Source organism: Melanerpes formicivorus, unplaced genomic scaffold (assembly GCF_026170545.1).
Source record: "Melanerpes formicivorus ecotype bairdi unplaced genomic scaffold, bMelFor1.0.p_v2 SCAF_1, whole genome shotgun sequence".
NCBI lineage: Eukaryota > Metazoa > Chordata > Aves > Piciformes > Picidae > Melanerpes > Melanerpes formicivorus.
The window spans coordinates 24,242,099-24,259,508 of record NW_027142353.1 but is presented as its reverse complement, the minus strand read 5'-3'; the positions used below and the strand labels follow the sequence as shown (position 1 = coordinate 24,259,508).

Here is a 17,410-nt window from a genome sequence, read left to right as displayed (position 1 = left end):
TTGTGTGCTGTTTTTCTGCTCCTTGTAGAGTTTTTCCTCTAGAATCCAAGTTGGTTTCCTCAGCATTCAACAATAATTGTTAGTAACTGAAAAAGTAACTAAAAAATGCATGTTCTTCTCAAAATCACACTCTTCTAATATTTAGGATGAGATAATTTTTCTTTTTAAATGAAGTTGCCCTACATAAACTGAGTTGATGGTGTAGAATGATACACTGTTAATAGGGAGAAAAGGTAGATACAACGTTAGAAGTAAGACACTCTAAAATTCTAATACTTTGCCGTTAGTCAAGGGCAGACAGGTTTAAAATTCTTTATTTTAAGATCTTGTTACTGTAAGTAGTGCAGGGTATTGGAAAATACTATTTTCTGCGTATTTTTCTGTCAAAGTTACTCTGTTATCAGCACTTCTAGACTACTACCCTGTGATGTAGCTATTTTTTCTCATAACAAGGCAAACATTTTAAGAAAATGTGACTCTAAACCTGCAGAAAGGAAGAAAATTTTAATCATTAGAGCAATGAAACAATGGCACAGGTTGCCTAGAGAGGTGGTGGCTTCCCCATTCCTGGAAACGTTCAAGTCCGTGCTGTACAGGACTCTGAGCAACCTGATCTAGTTAAAGTCCCTATTCACTGAGGGGTGGTTGGACTGGAAGTCCCAGCCTAAAAACCTTCCATGATTCTGTAAAACTGGCATTGGCAGTCGGAAGTAATGGAATTAAGAGTGTTCTTGTTTACTTAGAAATTGATATTTCATATTCTGTTAATGAACAGAGGCAAAAAATTAGTGTGTTTTTTTTTTTTACTACGTGTGATATAAAGCTTCAGCTGCATTGTGTATGCTGTGGTTGTCCTAGGCATGACTTTGCATGTGGCTACTCAGGGCTTGCTGGTATTCAGTAATGTTATGTTTAAAGTCAAGCCCTTGGTTTACAGCTGGAGTTGGGTGTGCCATTGGAGACAAATGCACAGTCCAGCTTGCTCTTTGAAAGCTTTTATAGTGGGAGGATATTCTGTGGTGTGGACTGTTGTGCACATTCCAGAGGATGATGTGGAAGTGGGTCTATAAATAACAATAAATACATATTTATTAAAAAGTCCCATTTTATGTATAGAATATGACATAATATATGCATATAACAAACAAAAACCAAACCACAAACCAAAAAAACCAGCAAACAATCAAAACATTACATTGCAATTGTCATTATTTTCAGAGGTACTTTGTTGCTTCCATGTGCCAGTTTGCAGATCCTGGCCAGTATGCTAATGGTGTGAGGAAGAAAAGCATGATGCAGAGGGCTTTTCCATTCTTCAGAGAGTTGGGGAGCAGGGGTATGTAGTCTTTTGGGGTGACGCAAGCCTCTGGCTGCCTATTACCATGAGAGTGATGACACTGAGCAATGATGAGTGGATGCTTGTGCTGCAGGGCTGCTTTCCCCTTGTGCTGGGGTCAAAGGCTTGTCTCTGTCTCTGCTTCTCTTGAATTTAATGCATATTGATGGATGTGGATGTTGGCTATGCTTTCAGAATTGACAGTTGTTCCAGAAAAAAACACCATTGGAATTGTGTAGTAGAAAGGGATAATGCAGTAATTTTGCCAATGAATTTCCTGCTAGGGACGTTCACTGGCTTATCTGAGCGTTTCTTCTTGTTGACCTAAATAGGACTGATTCCTGCACTCACTCCTACGTTTGCTGTGTCTATCTATATAATGAGCACTAGAGTTCAAAATCTTGTAAAAAAGATGAAATGGAAACAAAATGTTTTTCAGTCTGTTTAAAAGAAGGCAGTAGTTGAAGTTACTTTACAGCTAAAACAGCAGACACTGTAATCCATAGTGTAAATTCTCATCAAAAAGTACCCTGAGGACCAGGTGTTTATTGCAGATGTGAAGGGTAGGGGTTTTTCTTTGAGAGAAAGTAGCACATTTTTAGGTGGATGAATTGCCCATTATAGATGCACATATCTGTCTGCGAAAGCAGCCTTAGCTCCTTAATGACAGGTAGGTGGAATGTATTTACAAGGTAGTTGGCTGAGTTCTTGTAAAACTTGCTTGTTTAATTCTGTTACAGATTTTTCTGATTGCACAAAACCAGATTAGGTAATGGTGTTTTGTGTGTGTCTGTGTATGTGTGTACAGAATAAAAATCTCTACCCTCATTTGCATCTTATGGAATTTGGGGAGAAAAAGCTGATACAGTCACATTCATTCAATAAGAAAAATCTGGTTTCTTTGTTGGTTTCTTCCCTCTGGAAAAAACGGAAGGATCTCAAATACTCAGCTGTCTTTTTAGGTCAGAAGGGGTAATGCTAGTTTAGGATTATGTACCAATGAGCAGCATTGGCTCCTCATTATAATATTTTTCATACCATCCCCAGGAGGAAGCTGCTTTGGCTGTCACTAGCCTGATGCTTGTTCCTGCAATCTTACATTCTAGTTATTTACACTGAATCATCTGCTTAAAAAAACCGCAAAGCACACCCTGGTGATGAACATGATGCAGGAGATAAGAGCTACTTTAGATTTAAAAAGACTTTCCCAGTTATTTGAGAAGAAATCATCTGCTGCTCACTCATGTCTCCAGGTGCTCCAGAGACTGATTTTAGACAGTAGCCAACTGTTTCACATTTCTCAGTTTTGGCTATGATTTCAGTGTTTAGGCTCTAAGCTGAAACCCTAGCGTTATGTTAGCGTAGCCATTTCTGCTAGAGCATAACCAAGCAAATGGAAAGGGCTATCATTTCAGGAGCCACTGGTAATGAGGGAAAGAAAAAGTCACTGCACATCTGCATGAAAAAGCACAAAAATCAAGGGGAAACTTTGCTGTTCTTATCTCAATCCAGAAAGGAGAGAAGAAGAGGAAAGGATTGAAAATCCTAATTGTGGAATAAAGGAGGGAGGAAAACTAGTGTGAGCAATCTGAGTCTCAAGAATTTAGTTGGTCTAAAATACACTGTAGGAGATGCTTATCTTAAATGATAGCATAGAGGAAGCATAGTAATCTCAAAAGTTTTTCTTTGACTTACCAACTTTGCTTATTTCCTCATGAAAAATACAGTTGAATTTAATTTTTTAAGTTATTATTATTATTTAAAAACACCCACAAACTTCTTGTTTTGCAGTGAAAAGATACATCAGGAAAGGCATCCCCAATGAACATCGTGCATTGGTCTGGATGATTGTGAGTGGGGCTCAAGCCAACATGGAACAAAACCCTGGATATTACCACAGACTTCTTGAAGGAGAGAAGAATGACAAACTAGTTGAAGCAATCAAAACAGGTTATTGTCTTGATAACACTGTTTATCCATGTTTGTCTACCATGTTTGTCCTTAAATGCTAGAGATCAAGTTATGTAAAGGAAAACTTACATTTCTGTAGTAGTGGTTTAAGTGCTGAATTAACATGTAAATTAGATTAGCCATAAGCTCTTTAACAGCACAGATATTTCTAGATTTATCATGTGGCCAAAAGTATTAAGGAAGATTAAAAATTATTTGTGAAGGAACAAACTAGAAAACATTATTGTGTGATTGCCTAAGTGATTGAAGAGTTACAGCTTTACCATGACACCTGCCTTTGGGTCTGTCTCTCCTTCTGTCCTAGTAGCATACTAGAAGAGCTGCAGAGATAGTTGAAGATATGGTATAGAGTTCATATGAGGCAGATGAAGTATGCTAGAATTTCAGATTGAGTGAAAAAAATACTGACTAAAAGCTGTTGATAGAGCTATATGAATTATAAATGGTGTAGAGAGGGTGGATGGGGGCAATTGTCATTTTTTTCATGTAATATAAGAGCTAAGGACACTGAATGAGGCTTGCCATGCTGCAGGTTTAGAAGTGTGTATTGCTGAATTGTGGTACTTGTTACTGGAGGGTGTTGCTAAGGCCAGAAGCATAAACTGGTTTAAAAACAGATTTGACAAACTGAGGGGTGGGGAAATCCACCTGATGTATTAAATCCTAAACACTAAATGTAAATCCCAGAAAGAAGTAGTGTGTAGGAGAAGAAATACCTCTTCCCTATTAATCCAGTTTTGTGTGCACTGTCTGTGAATAGTGGTCGGTGACTAATATTGGTGACAGAGCATTAGGGCAACCAAACCTTAGACTGGATGTTTTAAAGAGCCAGTAGGGGAGGACAAGCAAGTGGAGTTTTTGTCCTGAAACTTTTCAGTCTCCTGCAACAGAGCTTGTGTAGAGAAGCTGAAGTGTCCTATTAATGAGGTTAGGCTGTGCTGTGGACAAGCACAATGCTGAGGATGTTTTCCTAGAATGGCAGGTGGAGTTTTCATCTTTTTCCTCTTGAAAAAGCCAGGTAGTTAAAACGGAGGCTTTACCGGTTTCTATCGAAGTTGGATAATCATCTGAACGCCTTTTTGTTTATGACCATGAGGGTGGTGAGATGCTAGAACAGGTTGCCTGGGGAGGTGGTAGAAGCCCCATCCCTGGAGGTTTTTAAGGCCAGGCTGGATGTGTGCTCTGAGCAACTTGATCTAGTATGAGGTGTCCCTGCCCATGGCAGGGGGGTTGGAACTAGATGATCCTTGAGGTCACTTCCAACCCTAACAATTCTATGATGAGTTTCTCCTTCGCCTCTCCCCACAACAGCAGCAGGAGCACTGTGGCTTTTGGGATTACACGCCTTAGTAAGGTATTTTGGAGCATAAACTTTCATGTTCCTACAAATATGAAGGCTAGCCAGAAATCATCAGGCTCATATCCTGCCCAAAACTAAAACCTGCAGAGCTCTAACTATTAATACAGAGGGAAGCTACTAAGATGACTTTCCTAAACCAATCCCTAATTGGGATATAATTGCTGCAAGAGGGAGTTGTAAACGATTTCCTTTCCAGTACTAGGCAGTTACATGAAATAAAAACATTTTTGTGTGGAGGCAAAACAATGGAAGAAGATAAAGATGATTCCATGATTCTGTGATCTGTCTGTGAATTCTGGAGGAAATAGCTTTGTAATAGCTACTATATTCATTGGAAAACTGCAGAAAAGAAAGCTAACAAGAGGCAAGTGAGAGAATGGGTGTAAAGAAAAATGGGTTGGAGGGTTTTCTGGTTGGAAAGAAAAACAATAAGAGGACCTTGGACTCCAGAATGACAGATTTCTCTTCATAAAGGAAGGAAAAAAATGTGAACAATGAGGGGTGGAAGGAGCGAAGTACTTAAGGTGAATGGAAACTTTGTATTGAATAAATTTAGTGCTCCTGTGGGGCATGTAGATTTTATAGTGGGCTTTAGCTGAGGACTGTTTTACAGAATCACCAAGGTTGGAAGAGACCTCAAAGGTCATCAAGTCCAACCTGTCACCACAGACCTCATGACTAAACCATGGCACCAAGTGCCACATCCAATCCCCTCTTGAACACCTCCAGGGATGGTGACTTCACCACCTCCCTGAGCAACCCATTCCAAAGGTGAATGACTCTCTCCATGAAGAACTTTCTCCTCACCTAGAACCTAAACTTCGTCTGGTGCAGCTTGAGACTGTGTCGTCTTGTTCTGGTGCTGGTTGCCTGGGAGAAGAGACCAACCCCCAACTGGCTACAACCTTCCTTCAGGTAGTTGTAGAGAGCAATAAGGTCGTCTCTGAGCCTCCTCTTCTCCAGGCTAAACAATCCCAGCTCCCTCAGCCTCTCCTTGTAGGGCCTCTCACCAGCCTCATTGCCCTTCTCTGGACATGGTCAAGTGTCTCAATGTCCTTCTTAAACTGCGGGCCCAGAACTGGACACAGGACTCAAGGTGTGGCCTAACCAGTGCAGAGTACAGGGGAACAATGACTTTGCTGCTCCTGCTGGCCACACTATTCTTGATGCAGGCCAGGATGCTATTGGCCTTCTTGGCCACTTGGGCACACTGCTGGCTCATGTTCAGCCTACTGTCAATCAGCACCCCCAGGTCCCTTTCTGTTTGGCAGCTCTCCAGCCACTCTGACCCCAGCCTGTAGCTCTGCATGGGGTTGTGGTGGCCAAAGTGCAGCACCCAGCACTTGGATTTGTTACATGTCATCTTTTTGGACTCTGCCCATCTGCCTAGACAGTCAAGGTCCCTCTGCAGAGCTCTCCCACCCTCTAACTCATCAACAGCTGCTCCCAACTTGGTGTCATCTGCAAATTTACTGATGACTAACTCAATCCCCTCATCCAGATCATCAATGAAGATATTGAACAGGATGGGGCCCAGCACTGATCCCTGGGAGACACCACTAGTGACTGGCCTCCATCTGGATGTGGCACCATTCACCACCACTCTCTGGGCACAGCCCTCCAGCCAGTTCCTAACCCGGCTTAGAGTGTTGCTGTCCAAGTCATGAGCTGACAGCTTAGCCAGCAGTTTGCTGTGCGGGGCAGTGTCAAAGACCTTGCTGAAGTCCAGGTAGACCACATGCACAGCCTTCCCCACATCCACCAGGCGGGTCACCTGATCATAGAAGGAGATCAGGTGTGAGTCTTCAAAGAAAAAAAAAACTGATTAGTGAAAGTAATGAAAGTCTTTCACCTAAGTAAATCTAAATTGTCTTTTCACCAATATTTTTGCCCTTAACTTGCTGTTTCTTAACTGATGGGCTTTATTGCTGTATTATGCATTTCCTGTTGGAATGTACTTTATTTTTTTTAAGAGAAATGTAGGACAGAGAAGGCTTCTTACTCTAAACATAAGAGCTTGAAGAATGCAGGTCTCTAAATTTTGATGGAAGTTCTCATGCCTTAGTTTACATATGCATTTAGAAGGGCATGCATTCCTGCTGAGCTTTGTTGTTCATGCCCTATTATAGTAAAGTTTAGTAAGACAAATGATGTTGGCAGGATAAGAAGTGTCCTCATGCAGAGGCTACATGCTGGTTACAAAAAGGCTGGGGTGCAAGTTGGCATAGCTGCTTTGTAGTAAGCCCACGTAGGCAAAGCCGTTGAATTTCAGAATAGCAGTGCACATATCTGCAAATCTTCTCATATGCACATGCAACTAATATCCACATTTCCACTCCTGTATTTCATGTGGAGGAGTTACAGGTGCTGTGAAACCCAGGATCTGATACTGTGGTCAGTTCTCTGAGCCTGTGCTTCACTGTGTGACTGCTGGAATAAGGATTTGACATAATGCATTGGATAGTAGTTGCAGAACCTTAGTTTAGTTTATGACGGGTTCAGAAAATATTTCTAACAATAGCCATTTCTACTTCACAGGAGACACTGAGTATTTTGCTATCAAAGCACTAAGAAACTTCACTAAGTGGTGTTAAGCTATTAGCGAAGGCTGAGAATTTTCACATGAGTTGAGGGCGTTTAACCATTTAACCAGAGCAAGGGGAACAGCTCTGGCTCAGTATTTCTGTCTCTCTGTAAGGCAAGTCATATCATGGCATATTCAGATGCTTACCTTGGGTCTTCTATCTACCAGAACAGCTACAGGAAAAACTGGAAAAATAAATTATGTAGTGATACTTCCTCAGAATGTTTTTCCTGGTCTCCAGATATGTGTGGTTTGGGTTCCTGAGTCGTATGTGACATGTTTATGAATTTATTTATTTACTTTCCCATCCAGTGTTATTAACTGAAAAAAGCCTTCAGCTGCTCCTTTTTCAAGTGGTTGATTTACCTTCCACATGACTTTGCAGATTTGTGCTGTAATAAGCATCTCCCTCCAGTTTAAGGAGCTCTAATCCACCTCAGTTTGTGCTATGCATGTACCATTTCATACCTTCGGTCTCCCTTGTTGTCATTCTCTCCTGCAATTTCTCCAACTCTGATACCACCTTTTGGGAGATGAAGTGGACTGGAATTTGTGGCTGCTTCTCAGATCTATACAGTGACATTGTGCCTTTGTTGGAAATCCTAACCCTGTTTGCTTTCTTGATTTTCTGCAAACTATTGTACTGTTACTATGCACTGGAGAGGTTTGGGGCTGTGTCTCAGGGTGAGTTTCTCTGGCTTTAGTTGATAGCAAATTTGACCTGAACTTAAAAAAACCCAAAACAAACAAAAAACCAACAAAAAAAAAAACCCAAAACAAAATTATCCCCCCCCGCCCTTAACTTTGTCAGACCAGCTCAGTATGAAGCAAATGGAAGCTGTATTTACAAGCAAAACTGCACTCTACAGTGGAGTGCAAGGAGCATGTGTAAAATACGCAGTATTTACAATATTGTACAGATATTTACAATTAGCAAACAACACGAAATGCCCCCTGGTCAGAGATGAGGGAAACTGTTCCCCTCCCCTGCCCTGCCCTGTCCCGAGAGAGCGGAGCAGAGAGAAAGCACGGGTTAGACTTATCCAAAACAATCCAGCCACGGTCAGCCAAAAGCAGATTAATCTCTCCTGAGTGAAACAAGCAGAGAAGACATCAGAAAAGAGTAACAATTGTTTTGGTACAGCCCGTCTATATACTAGACACTTTCTCCAGTGAATGTGTTTAGAATAATCTTTAGTTGTCCTTTTTACACCCAATAGTGATTTATTTATATTTTTCTGCTTTTCTGCTTAAAATCTGTAACTAAATTTTAAAGTCATAGCCTAAAACCACCACAACCCCAAACAAAACCCACACACCCAAGCAAACAAACCCCACAACGAACCAACCAAAACACAAACCAAAACTAGCAAAAAATCCCAAACGACAAAACAAAACCCCACACGAAAACCCAAATGAAACCCCTCAAACGTTCAAAACAACTGGTTCCAGATGTTGCAGGGAAAAGCTTGAAGGTCACAGAATGTTAGGAATTGGAAGGGACCTCCAGAGATCAAGTCCAAGCCCTCTGCCAAAGCAGGGTCAGCTAGGGCAGACCACACAGAAACATATCCAGGCAGGTTTTGAAAGTCTCCAGAGAAGGAGACTCCACAACCCATCTGGGCAGCCTGTTCCAGTGCTCTGTCACCCTTACTGTACAGAAGTATCTCCTTGTGTTCAGCTGGAACCTCATGTGTTCTAGCTTGCACCAGTTGTTCCTTGTCTTATCCCTGGGCACCACCAAAAAGAGAATATCACCTTCGTCTTGACACCCACCCCTTAGACATAGACATTGATCCCCTTTTGGACTTCTCAAAACTTAACAGCCCCAGGTCTCTCAGTCTTTCTTCATAAGGAGAGACGTTCAAGTCCCACAGTCTTCCTTGTAGTTCTCCGTTGGACTCTCTCCAGCAGATCCCTTGTCTATCTTGAATTGGGAAGTCCAAAACTGGACACTATTGCAGATGTGGTTTCACTAGGGCAGAGTGGAACAGGAAGAGAACCTCCCTAGACCGGCTGAACACACTTAATGCACCCCAGAATGCTGTTGGCCCTTTTTGGCACAAGGGCACATTGCTGTCCCATGGCTAATTTGCTGTCTACTAGGACTCCAAGGTCTTTCTCCATGGAGCTGCTTTCCAGCAGGATGACCCTTAGTCTGTACTGGTGCTTTGTGTTATTCCTCCCCATGTGCAGGATTCTGCACTTGTCTTTATTGAACCTTTATTCTGTATAGCTGGGGGGAAGAGCCATAACCGAAATGTCAGCATTAACCTTTTCTGTAGCATCCAGCATATTCTGGAATGAGCAACAAATTTTGATTATGCAAATACTATACTGTTCTTCCTACCAAGAGGAAACAAACCTGTTTATCCTGTAACTGGCTGTTCACAGAATCACAGAATGTTAGGGGTTGAAAGAGACCTTGAAAGATTATCCAGTCCAACTGCCCTGCCAGAGCAGGATCACCTATCCCAGATCACACAGAAACACATCCAGGCAGGTCTTGAATATCTCCAGAGTCCTTTCAAATATTATCTTTTTCTTTCTGTTTTTCTTTCCGGTCACATGAGAGGTGAAGTGAATGTTTTCTTGTCCTTCCATTTCTGTAAATTATTTATTTGCTTTAAAAGAAAGGAATAGTGAATAGCATGATAACTTTTTTATGCTTGTGACTTCCATTACACTACTCATTATTCTGGGAAGCTTTCTTCCTTCAGTTGTTTACAACTCAACTCTGTGTCAAAGCTGTAGCAGACTTCTTCCTTTGTGCAGGAGAAGGCTGATAAGAAGAGAAAACTCGTAGAACAAAGATATCTATACAGTAGTGCTGTTACTGATTTTTTTAAAACCTTAACCCAATTTTTTGCTGCTGTTCAATATAACCAGAACAACTATTTGTGTTGTATAAGTAAGTCATGGTTATTGAAAATCTTAAAAGTTATTTTGAATAGGACTTTTGTCTCTAACTTAGGCATCTAAAAATCATATGCACAAGTCTGGACTAGTGACCATGGGTTGCCTCTTTATAGCATGAAGCGGGCTAGAAATTAGCTCTGCCTGATTTTTTTGCAACAATTAAAGGGAGTTTTGGGCAGCTAGCTCAAACTTGTATGTCTGAGTTTTAAGCCATTGTAAAGAGAGATGAGTCCTGGTATTCATGTTTTATCTGGAAGAAATTAATGTTTTGAAACATCAGTAATTGCATAGTCCTTGCTTAGGATTGAGCTTGAAGCATGTGGGGTGTGTTCTACTGCTTGAATATAAAACAAAATCACTTTCTGTTTTGATAATCTTGGACCAGTGAAGAAACAACTTTTCTCATGGTTGCATTATGAAGAAACTGAAAAAAAATTTTTAAATGGTGAATTTAAGTGGAAGTCATCAGCTGCAGGAACAGGACTCATTTTTCAGCGGTTTGGAACTGTTTGGTAGAAGTTCACTGAATAAGTCAATTGAAAGTTCATTTGTTTTGTGATGAGAATATACTTTCACAGTATCACCAAGGTTGGAAGAGACCTCAAAGATCATCAAGTCCAACCCGTAACCACAGACCTCATGACTAGACCATGGCACCAAGTGCCACATCCAGTCCGCTCTTGAATCCCTCCAGGAGGTACAGCTCACTTCATACCACCTGGCTAGATAAATTTGGCACGTGTTTCTTCTGTTAGTCTGTATGCCAGGTTTGCTTTCATTTAGGTTTGCTTTCATTTAAGCCTTTGCAGTCAAACGCTGAGAGAGTACAATCTGCAGCAGAATGTATTTAGTCCTGCTTAAAATCGATTTCTGTACACTTAATAGGATTAATCTTTCTAGGAGTGGATTATCCTTGAATGCACATGGCCTTTTAGCCAAAACGGAGCTAGAGCTGTTTCTTAAAATTCATCCACTGCAACAAAAGTTTAGTGAACCATAGTGAAGTTTGATTTGTGCATCAGAAGAGCTGTAAAAGTTTGTTTGGAAATTGACGGAGGGAGCGGTTCTTAATTTTGGTCTTTCTCCCCTTTTTGTCTAGACATGAACAGAACATTTCCAGATAACGTAAAATTCCGGAAAAATGCTGATCCCTGTTTGCAGCACACGCTCTACAACGTGCTGGTAGCGTACGGGCATCACAATAAAGCGGTAGGATATTGTCAGGTATGTAAGCACTGGTTTTTCAATAATACTCCATGTCACCAATGGTCACTGTTCTTGCCCTTTGAATGTGTGTTTTTAGAAGCAGATCCACAAACTTTGGTTTTGAAATGGCCCAGGGGGTGGGAAGAAATCATTTGCTTCAGTCAAGTTCAAATGTCCCTGTGAGTTTCTCTTTGGCTTTTTTTGTAGCTAGCTTGATCACCTTTAGTTTGTTACCTGCAAAGTGTATGTTTCATCATGTGTGCTTCTATCAAGATTAATTGCTTGGGAGAGGAAGAGAAAGTGAGTTTGCCTTTCCCTCTTCCTCCCTCCTGCCATCTTTCCCAAGAGTTCTTGGTATCTAAGAGGCACCATGAGATCCCAATTTCCTTAGTTTTCACTATCTCATTTTTCAAAATACAGGAGAAACATCATTCATGCAGCATCATAGAGTTGCCATCTCCCAGTATAGACAGATAAATAGAAAGAAAATGTGTTTGAAATTCAACCTGGTGCTGCTTAGATGACAACTCAGAAAAGCTCCTGTTGTCACTGCCAGGTACTGTAGAGTTTTCTGTGGGACATGAAGATAAAAGTTGATTTATGACAGTCAAGAGAAAAGGAACCATCTTTAAGGATCATGAAGAAGCAGGAACTGCCATGAGCAAGACGTATTTTTTCAGCTCAGTTAAGTCCTCCTCAAGGAGATGTGTGCTAACCTATACCTCATGTTAGGTGAGGAGGTTGGTACAACTGTTGCAAAGTAAGAAGGATAGGAATTGTATTTATTGAAATCTGGAGAGGAGTTAGAGGAACTTAAACCTACACTGAAGTCACTAAAGACAAGTGTTTTTTTTATCCTGTATCTCAACTAGTTTAGAACAGAAATTCTTTGAAGAATGGGAATAGAAGATGAATTATTATTATTTTCAGTGTTATTTATTAACATAATTTTAATATTTTTGAGAATAACATAATATATAGAATTATGAATACTCTCTTTTGCAAGTGGCAGGCTCATATACAGAGATACTTATACCCATAAACATACACAACTTCTAAACCATAGTATATGGCTTAGACATACCCAAAATGTATGTTAAATTTTTACTGAAATGTTTTGGTACTTTTTAATGGGCTAATTTTTGTGTTTTAACTTGGCATTGTGAGCACCAGAGATGTGAACACTGGCTTGGAAGGGATCTTTAAAGGTCATCTAGTCCAATGCCCCTGCAGTAAACAGGGGCATCCCCAACTAGATCAGTTTGTTCAGACCCCTATCAAGCCTGATCCTGAATGTCTCCAGGGATGCAACCTCCATCACCTCCTTTGGACAGCCTGTTCTAGTGTTCCACCACTCTCATAGTAAAAAACTGCTTCCTCATGTCCAATCTAAACCTAGTTTAAATCTTCTCTAGTTTAAAACTGTTGCCCCTCATCCTGGTGCTACAAGGTCTTGTAAACAACTTCTCCCCAACTTTCATGTAGGCCTCCTTCAGCTACTGGAAGGCTGCTATAAGGTCTCCCTGTAGCCTTCCTTTCTCCAGGCTGAACAGCCCAGACTCTCCCAGCCTGTCTTCACAGCAGAGATACTCCAGCACTCTGATCATTTTGTGGCCCACCTCTGGACCCTCTCTATTGTCTCATGTAGTTTCTTTTCACCTCCATTCTCCTCACAGGATGAATGTTACCTTTTCTAGCTGAATAATTAGAACACAAACTAAAGATCAAGATCTACTTTCCAAGGCATGTTGCAAATCAAGCAGAGTTTCAGGAAATCACTTATTCTGCCAGTGAACAAGAAACTTCATCAGGATACGTATAGTGATACCTGCTGCATAAGTGAGACCTTGTAAACACTAGAAATGTGTGGAAAAGTGTTTTGTGGAGCTTTTATTGACTGAGGGCTCTTCAGGGAGTGTTTGCAAAATGCTAGTGCATTTGTGGTACTTAGTGGCATTTGTGTCACATGTGGAGGAGCATTAGGCTTTGCATTGTCATTATATAAGGCAGTGGTATGGTGTTGCCTGCCCTGGTATAATCAGCAAAATTTAATGTCCTGTGAACATAGGCTCCAGAGCATTTTTTGTGCATGCCATATTATACACCAGTATCTTGTCATCATAAATGCAATTACTAAGCCAACTGTCAGCACAGAAACAAATAGTTGCCACAGAAACAAGTAGAAGGCCAAGCACTGTGTTAGGCCATGTGAGGTCTATCTAAGCCATTTGTGTAACAACCATTGTAGTGAAAATGAAACATTGGAGAAGATGCAGTGCCCTAACTTTTCCATGTGCTGGGAGTGTTGCAGGGCCTTCGGGGGAAGGACACGTGATTCAAATCTGTTGAATACAAGAAACGAGATCTCAGTTCAGAGAAGATGTTGTAACTTCCAGGGGCTGGGAGGGTCATTATTCTTTTTGTTGTCATCTTGATCACAGCCATAATTGGCCACAGTGCAGGATACCTACAGGCAGTGGTGCTGCCTGTGGCCACAGAATTGCTAGAGGAGTCCAGGTTGGAGGAAAAGAGAACAGTAAAGAGAAAGCAAAGATAGTAATGAAACCAAAGAAGGCAATGTAACCAATACCAGTCTTCATAGCCTGTAAATATTTAAAGATAATTTTCTTTACCCTAGAACTTTGTGAAGGCTTGTGCCTCAGAGGCAGCTTTTGTGTAGTGTCATAATGAAGCCCTGTGTTGTTATAGTTGTCAGCTTGCTTATGATGGAAGAGACATACTTAAAAGATGCTGAAGGAGGTGGATTGCTGTGCATGTAAATCAGTAATGTTGCTGTAACCTGGCAGTGTTATGATGATAAAAGAACCTGAGACAGAGGCAGTGTGTTTATAAGGGAGTATCAGTTTGTGACCCGTGTGTTCTGTGCTATGCTCCTTTGCCAGTCAGAGAGTGTCAGTAACAGTTCTGAGAGTTGCACAGCTGGAATTTGGCCAGCCAGGACTTCACTACTCTTCCAGTCCCTGCCAGCTTCAGTTGTTAGCCTTCTGTGTGCATGTTGAATGGCAGGAGCTACAGTGGCCAGTCATTGACTAGCATGTGGAGTACTGGAGCCATTATGGAAGCAAATGATTTATGTACAGTCCTTTGAGTTAAGGCGCAGCAGCTTGGAAAAGCTCCGAGAGCTGCAACTTCTTGCTAGAGAGTCTTTGTGTCAGGTCTGCCTGCAGGTGTGTGGTGTTTGTACTGCACACTCAATACAGGTGTGTTTTGGTTCTAGTCAAAGCAGTCTTCAGTTACATTTGTACAGACTTTGAAATTTTTTTAAAGAAAAAAAAAAAGAAAAAAGAAAAGAATAAAGAAAGAAAAAATATGTAGGGTAATTATAGACTGCTAAGCTTTACCCTTTCATTTTCCTCTCCTTGATCTTTAAGAATTCTTGTTAGCTGCTGTCATGCAGGCTTAACAGCTTACTCAAGCAGTAGCCTTTATTACTAGATTTTGCTTAATATGCCCACTTTGTAAACTGTAGCAATTTAGGCCTTATCAAAAGAAATAAAGTAGAAACTCTTAAGTACGTGCATCTTAGAACCCCTCTTTTCTATTTCAGGGCATGAACTTCATAGCTGGATACCTGATTCTTATTACAAAGAATGAAGAGGAGTCCTTTTGGTTGCTAGATGCTCTTATTGGAAGAATATTGCCTGGTATGCTAAAAACATATATAGTTGTATTTGTATATTGGAGCTTTCTCTTTTTTAATCTTTGGAGTCTTCTGTGTTTTTAGAGGCTTTAGGAGTTAAAATGGATTTGCATGGACCTGAGATTGTCTAGGGTCCTGGAAACACAGTGGTTTATGCATGTGGTAATTTGCAGTCTTATTTCCTACTCTCTACTTACACTTGTTAGGTAGATGTCTTCCTATAATCAGTATGATGCTGGGAAACAGGACTTGTGAAGGTGTCTGGGATTTGGCACTTCTGGTTGCATAAATATGACATGAGACAGATGAATCAGTGATTACAAAGCAGAGCAAAGATGGGAGAAGTGCGTTCTCTGAGCACAGAGTTTGATGTAGGATTTCCCAGTGGCCTGACTGGAGGCAGTGCAAACTTTGTTCAGAAGTGTTTGGCAAGGTGGTGGTGGTTTCTGCTAGCCATGGTAGTTTCTGCTGTGTTCCCAGGTTTAAGTGGGTATACCTTAGGCGCTTTACACATTGTGATTTTGCAACAAAGCAAACAAATGTTAAAAGTCCTGTTTGTGTCTGTATGTGAAGTTCTTGTCAAAGATCTGTTACAATCAGTTGTGATCTAGCCAGGCTGGTCAGTAGAGTCCAGAGGGAATTCATCACACCCGAAGCCATAGACAATATTGACATCAGGTCTCTTGGTTTGCAGGAGATGTTCACACACTGTATTTTGTACCATTTGTAAACTGAGTCTTATCACATGTGTGCAGTAGTTTAAAACCAAAAGCAGATGTTAGGCACAGCTATGCTTTATAACCTTATGAAATACATTTGGGGATGTTCTTTCTTGGGATTTTATTAAAGGGAAGAATGGCTTCATCATGAATTCCCAGTAGCACTGCACAGAACTGACTACAGCTACACCATTAATGCAAAGCCATACTCAAAATGAAAGACTAATTTTTTTCTATAAGGAGGCTTTGAAATTTCCTATTGGTCTAGTTTTGCTTTTGGGCAGATCTTTATCCCAAATGCTGAATTCAGTATTACAGTGTCAGCTAAGTGCTGGTCAAGGACATCAAGCTTGGTACTTTAATTTCTGTTTCTTTCTGTTCTTGTTTAGGATTAAACAAAAAGTGTATAATTTTTTGTTCATTATTGAATGAAAGAGAAAGACTTTGCAAAAGATGGAAAAAAAGCTGTAGGGAGTCATTTACTACGTTAATGACTGTAGGAAATTATCTTTTACACTGTATGTACCCTACAGGAATTCAGGTTTTCTGTGTATGTGAGCAGAGTGGTTGGACTTTGTTAGCTGATGGAATGAGCAGAGAAGCAGGGAGTGCTATCACTTGTTGAACCAATCTGCAAATATTTGAGGGTTTGCAGCCTTTAAGTTTACTTTCAAGCTATAAAAATAGTCTGAAGAAATCCAGCTGTGTCTGTTGCTTTTGTTCAGCCTTGAGAGCTATAAGCTGTGCAAACAGGTAGAGACTTCAGGGGTGTTGTCTGCCACATGACCTGCCACTGGCTGGCATGGGTGGATGTCTTCCCATTGACATCACTGTATGAGGGATAAGGACTTAAGTAAAAGGCAAATTTTGCTGCAAAGTGATGTGGCAATTTTGCTGTTAATCTTTTTTATGGTCTTATGCTTTTATTTGGAACAAAGTAGGTTTGGGATTTTGTATTTGTTGTTTTTGGTAGAGGTTTGTGATAAAACCTTTAGTTCTTTTTGTATATCCCTCTTGTACACTTTGCCATACCTAAATGGCAAAAGTTGTTCTTATTTTTCCCTCTTAGTTGTTGAATTTATCTTATGCCAGTAGCATTGAGGATGAGAAGAAACTCCTAATGTGAAAGGCAATTATTGTGTGTAAAGGAGATGTACATTTACTTAAGTTATATTTATAGATACATATTTTTACTACCCTGTTTATAGATACATTTTTACTACCCTGTAACAAGAGTCTTGGGACAGACTTTGGCCTGAGTTCAGTACATCCAACACAGTCGCCCATCTGAGGTGCTGAAGTTAGAAACATGCATGCTTAAGTTTCTTTGATTGTGGGGAAGGGGATATATCTGATCAGAATTGCTGACCTGAGTGTGCCCCTTTTCCTTCCACAGTCAGTTTTAAGAGCTCTTGAGATATTCTTTCCAGCTTGCATGCCTCTAACAAGAGCCCAGGTTAGGTAGTATCAATCTTCTGTGTAGTGAAAATATTGGTATTGAATGATACGGTTTAAAGTAAGACTGGATGAGGAACTTAGTGCCATGGTTTAATTGATTAGAGGGTGTTGGGTGACAGGTTGGACTTGATGATCTCAAAGTTCTTTTCCAACCTGGTTAGTTCTGTGATTCTGTGAAAGCTTAACTGTCAGAAAA

General features: G+C 40.6%; 1 protein-coding gene across 1 annotated transcript in view; it reads left to right on the top strand.

Moving 5' to 3' along the window:
- Nucleotides 1-17,410, top strand: part of GRTP1 (growth hormone regulated TBC protein 1) — a 39,546-nt gene that overhangs the window by 4,233 nt on the left and 17,903 nt on the right. Inside the window, exons 3-5 of the mRNA XM_068137069.1 lie at nt 3,128-3,286; nt 11,270-11,394; nt 14,945-15,041. Coding sequence (XP_067993170.1) covers nt 3,128-3,286; nt 11,270-11,394; nt 14,945-15,041 — 381 coding nt within the window. The remainder of the gene's footprint in view (nt 1-3,127; nt 3,287-11,269; nt 11,395-14,944; nt 15,042-17,410) is intronic.